This window comes from Penaeus vannamei, chromosome 18 (genome assembly GCF_042767895.1).
Source record: "Penaeus vannamei isolate JL-2024 chromosome 18, ASM4276789v1, whole genome shotgun sequence".
NCBI lineage: Eukaryota > Metazoa > Arthropoda > Malacostraca > Decapoda > Penaeidae > Penaeus > Penaeus vannamei.
In genome coordinates, this window is record NC_091566.1 from 9,850,090 (window position 1) to 9,855,089 (window position 5,000).

At 34.5% G+C, this 5,000-nt stretch overlaps 1 protein-coding gene across 1 annotated transcript in view; it reads left to right on the top strand.

Annotated features, from left to right (window-relative positions):
- LOC113805762 (uncharacterized) overlaps nucleotides 1–5,000 on the top strand; it is a 10,082-nt gene that overhangs the window by 936 nt on the left and 4,146 nt on the right. Inside the window, exons 2-3 of the mRNA XM_027356823.2 lie at nucleotides 2,857–2,943; nucleotides 3,888–4,015. Coding sequence (XP_027212624.2) covers nucleotides 2,904–2,943; nucleotides 3,888–4,015 — 168 coding nt within the window. The 5' untranslated portion in view covers nucleotides 2,857–2,903. The remainder of the gene's footprint in view (nucleotides 1–2,856; nucleotides 2,944–3,887; nucleotides 4,016–5,000) is intronic.

A 5,000-nucleotide genomic window follows, 5' to 3' on the forward strand; every position in this document is an offset into this window, starting at 1 on the left:
ATCAGTATTCAGCAGATATCCGGGACGCCATGTATTTGCGTTGCTTGGTTTCATGACACAAAGAAGCAAAGAAGCATGACACAAAGAAGACCTAGACTTCATTGCCACCGATAATCCTGTCAAGGGAATTTTGTTGATATTCATCGCACACAGAGTACACGAATGGCGAAACACTACACCTGACATCGTTCCGCGATAGACATACGAAATATGGATATAATCCTGCGTCAAGGTCATACGTAGGTCACGGAATGTCAGATTTAATCGTATCAAAAAAACTCAAAATCATTGATTTCCGTTTTTATTTCCGGTTTAGATGCCATTATAAAAATTGTCATTTTTTATGTTTATTTCTTATTTTCAATTTCCTTTTATTTGTATTTTCTTTTTTTCTTTTTTCTTTTATTTGTATTTTCTTTTATATGTTTTTTTTTCTTTTATTTGTATATTCCTTTATATGTTTTTTCTTTTATTTGTATTTTCTTTTATGTTTTTTTCTTTTATTTGTATTTTCTTTTATATGTTTGTTTTATTTATATTTTCTTTTATATGTTTTTTCTTTTATTTGTATTTTCTTTTATATGTTTCTTTTATTTGTATTTTCTTTTATGTTTTTTTTTTTATTTGTATTTTCTTTTATATTTTTTTTTCTTTTATTTGTATTTCCTTTTATATGTTTTTTTTTATTTGTATTTTCTTTTATGTTTTTTTCTTTTATTTGTATGTTCATTTATATGTTGTTGTTTTTTTGTATTTTTCTTTTATTTTTTTCTAGTGTCAAAGTAGTCTAGGTTTCGCAGTAGTAACAGACCTTAGATTAAATTCCGAACCGCCGTCTTGAAGGGTTTTCGCCTTCCGGCCGCAGTTGCGCTGGCCCGGATGGCGGCTGCCAGTCTCGGCGCCACTTCCCTCCGATGCCCTCAGCTCATTGCAGCTTCTCTGAACATCATGCAGTTCCGTTTGACAATTTTTCCATTCTTTCCTTCCATTTATTTGTATTTTTTTCCATTCTTTCCTTCCTTTTATTTGTATTTTTTTCCATTCTTTCCTTCCTTTTATTTGTATTTTTTTCCATTCTTTCCTTCCTTTTATTTGTATTTTTTTCCATTCTTTCCTTCCTTTTATTTGTATTTTTTTTCCTTCTTTTTATTCAAATGGTGTCAAACACAAAGCACGCTTATAAAACACAAACAAAAACACAAGCACATAAAAAACACACATACAAATAAACACAAAACAAAGAAAAGCACACATTCACACAGACACACACACACACACACACACACACACGATAACTGCCCTCCAGATAAAGTGAAAATCTCCACACACCTCTTCTTTACACACGGGGGGGGGGGGGACATATCATCAACATTACAAAATCGAAAAGGTCTATAAAAACTTTACCAAACAATACTGGCACTGTATAGAAGAGAAGATGAAGGAGGAGGAGGAAGAGAAGAAGGAGGAGGAGGGGTAGGAGGAATAAGAGAAGGAAGAGGAGAAGAGGGGAAAGAGATGCAGATGGAGGAGGAGGAGGAGGGGGGAAAGAGATACAGGACGAGGAGGAAGAGAAGAAGGAGGAGGAGGAGGACCGTGGGAGGAGAAGAGGGGAAAGAGATACAGGTGGAGGAGGAGGAGGAGAAAGAGAGTAAGTCTCTGTACGTAGATACACACAAACATAAAACCGTTCTTAGTAAGTTCCTTAACCCATGAAGTCGAGAATAAGGAATAAGTGAAACCTATTAGTATGAGTCAACGCACGTTATTAGCATTGAAACCTCACACAACTACAATAATGTGCATAGCAGTAATAAAAGATATATATCTTTTTTCATATAAACGTTTTACTTAAAAAAAAAATCCATTCCATAGAAGCATAAAAGCCACAGATACCAAGTTTGTGAAAGAACTTAGACAATCAAGAAATGAATAAGAAAACGAATGGATAATTTAGTAAATTAATTAACAGGTAAACGAATCGGTAGATAAAAGAAGAACGTGGATAGAAATATGTAATTGCCTTTTCGATGGCAGCTTCTATCACATTTATTTTTTATTATTATTATTTTTTTTTATTTTTTTTATTTTTTTTTAGATACAAATGCTATTTTGTTTGTGCTTACTGAACACGAAAAAAAAAGAAAGTTGAATGTTCCATTGCATCATACACAACTGGGGAGCGAACAGTAGGAATTGGTAGCAATTCAGCACTGTTGATGCTACAAAAAAAAAAATCTGCCTTCACCTTTGTAGATTTTTTTTTTTTTTTTTTTTTTTTTTTTTTTTTTTTTTTTTTTTTTTTTAGATCCTGAAATCTCACTCACTCACATTCATAACATCTCTGGGTCGTACTCAACAAAAACCTTCAATTGATTCCATGCGCGTCCACTTATCTTTACCTACCTAACTATCTATCTCACTATCTACCTGTCTACCTACCTATCTAACTCCCTATCTATATATCTGCTTATCTATCTATCTATCTCTCTATCTAACTATATTTACCTACCTACCTACCTATTTATCTCTCTATCTACCTGTCTACCTACCTATCTAACTCCCTATCTATATATCTACCTATCAATCTATCTATCTATCTATATTTACCTACCTACCTATCTATCTCTCTATCTACCTGTCTACCTACCTATCTAACTCCCTATCTATATATCTACCTATCAATCTATCTCTCTATCTATCTATATTTACCTACCTACCTATCTATCTCTCTATCTACCTGTCTACCTACCTATCTAACTCCCTATCTATCTATCTATTCCCATAATACAGAAAAGGGAGAAAATAAATAACGATAAGCAGCCCCCCAACGACTCCGCCTGATTTCGCTTTTCACAGGAAATTGCTGTCCCTACGCCCACGCCCGCACGCCCATCCCCGCCCCCATGAAGAGATTTGTGCTTCTCCTGTGTCTCGGCTTTGGTTGTGAGTGTTCTCGTTTGGCTTTCGTTGTTGTTTTCGTTGTTGTTGTTGTTGTGAGAAGTGCTTGGCTTGATACCTAAGTCAATTTACTAGCAACCACTGTAGATGTAATATATACGTATATATACATATATATATATATATATATATATATATATATGTATATATATATATATATATATATATATATATATATACATATATATATGCATGTATATGTATGTATATATATGTAAATATATATATATGTGTGTGTGTGTGTGTGTGTGTGTGTGTGTGTGTGTGTGTATGTGTGTGTGTGTGTGTGTGTGTGTGTGTGTGTGTGTGTGTGTGTGTGTGTGTGTGTGTGTGTGTGTGTTTATATATATATATATATATATATATATATATATATATATATATGCATGTATATGTATGTATACATATGTCAATATATATGTGTATGTGTGTGTGTGTGTGTGTGTTTGTGTGTGTGCGTGTGTGTGTGCCTCTGTGTGTGTGTGTGTGTGTGTGTGTGTGTGTGTGTGTGTGTGTGTGTGTGTGTGTGTGTGTGTGTGTGTGTGTGTGTGTATATATATATATACATATATATATATATATATATATATATATATATGCATGTATATGTATGTATACATATGTAAATATATATGTGTGTGTGTATGTGTGTGTGTGTGTGTGTGTTTGTGTGTGTGCGTGTGTGTGTGCGTGTGTGTGTGTGTGCGCGTGTGTGTGTGTGTGTGTGTGTGTGTGTGTGTGTGTGTGTGTGTGTGTGTGTGTGTGTGTGTGTGTGTGTGTGTGTGTGTGTGTGTATGTATATATATATATATATATATATATATATATATATATATATATATGAAGAAGTTCAAAAATATATGAACATAACTGCTGAAAGGCGTTCATAAAGAATTCTGACAACAAATGGCTCCCCGGCAACCCCGCAGCGGCCCTGGACTGCACGGGCGACGAGATCGCGTGCACGAGCGGCGAGAGATGCGTCCCCTACCGGTACCTGTGCGACTCCGATAACGACTGCGCTGATGGCTCGGATGAGAGTCCGGACCTCTGCTTGGTATGAACACACACACACGCACACGTACACACACAGACACACACACTCACACGCACACACAAACACACACACACTCTCTCTCTCTCTCTCTCTCACACACACACACACTCTCTCTCTCTCTCTCACACACACACTCACATATCCATGTGCATATCCATATATAATTTCGCATACTCTCGCAAATACACATAGACAATACACGCATACGTTTACTCTCATACACACCCACGAACACATACATAAAGCTATATTTTTTTTCAGGACTATACTTAAGAGAATCTTGCCACAGACGGAAATGTGTGATTTTTAATTAGTCTTTAACATTAATCTTCAAGAATTAATCTTCTCGAAATAAACCTTTTTCCTGACGTGGCATCTTTATACTACTTTCTTGGCAACATCTTAAATTTTATGCTATGCTAGCAGTGCATCTTCCATAAGATGGCAGAATTAAGATGCTAATCTGTAGATTTTAACTGATGTTCAGTTGTTCATTTTTATCTTATAGCATTTTTTTTTTTTTTTTTTTTTATAGAAAACAAAGAAGCTAATGTGAATAGAAATTATATACGCTGAAGTTTGGAATAATGTTCATTTTAACTTTTCTCTTGTTCTTTAGTAATCTACACAGATTCAGGGTGACAATGTACACCTTAGACTTATATAAGAATGAAGTTTATGACAGGTTGCCAAATTGCTGTTTCTTGTTATTACTTCAAGCTATAATTCATTTCAAAATTTCCATTAAGCATTGCAGTTAACTCCTCAGAAATCTCAAATCAGAAATTAAAAGAGCGAGCTTGAGAAATCAAAGTTGGAATACGCCATCATAGTGTAAGGAAAATGTTCTTCCTTTCAGTTCTATGGTCATACGTCATAGTTCTGTGATAACATCTTTGTTATAAATATCTCAAAAACACCTTTTTAAAGAGAATGTTGATAACGTTAAACAAGGATATGTAAATGTTCTGAAATTTCTGCAAAG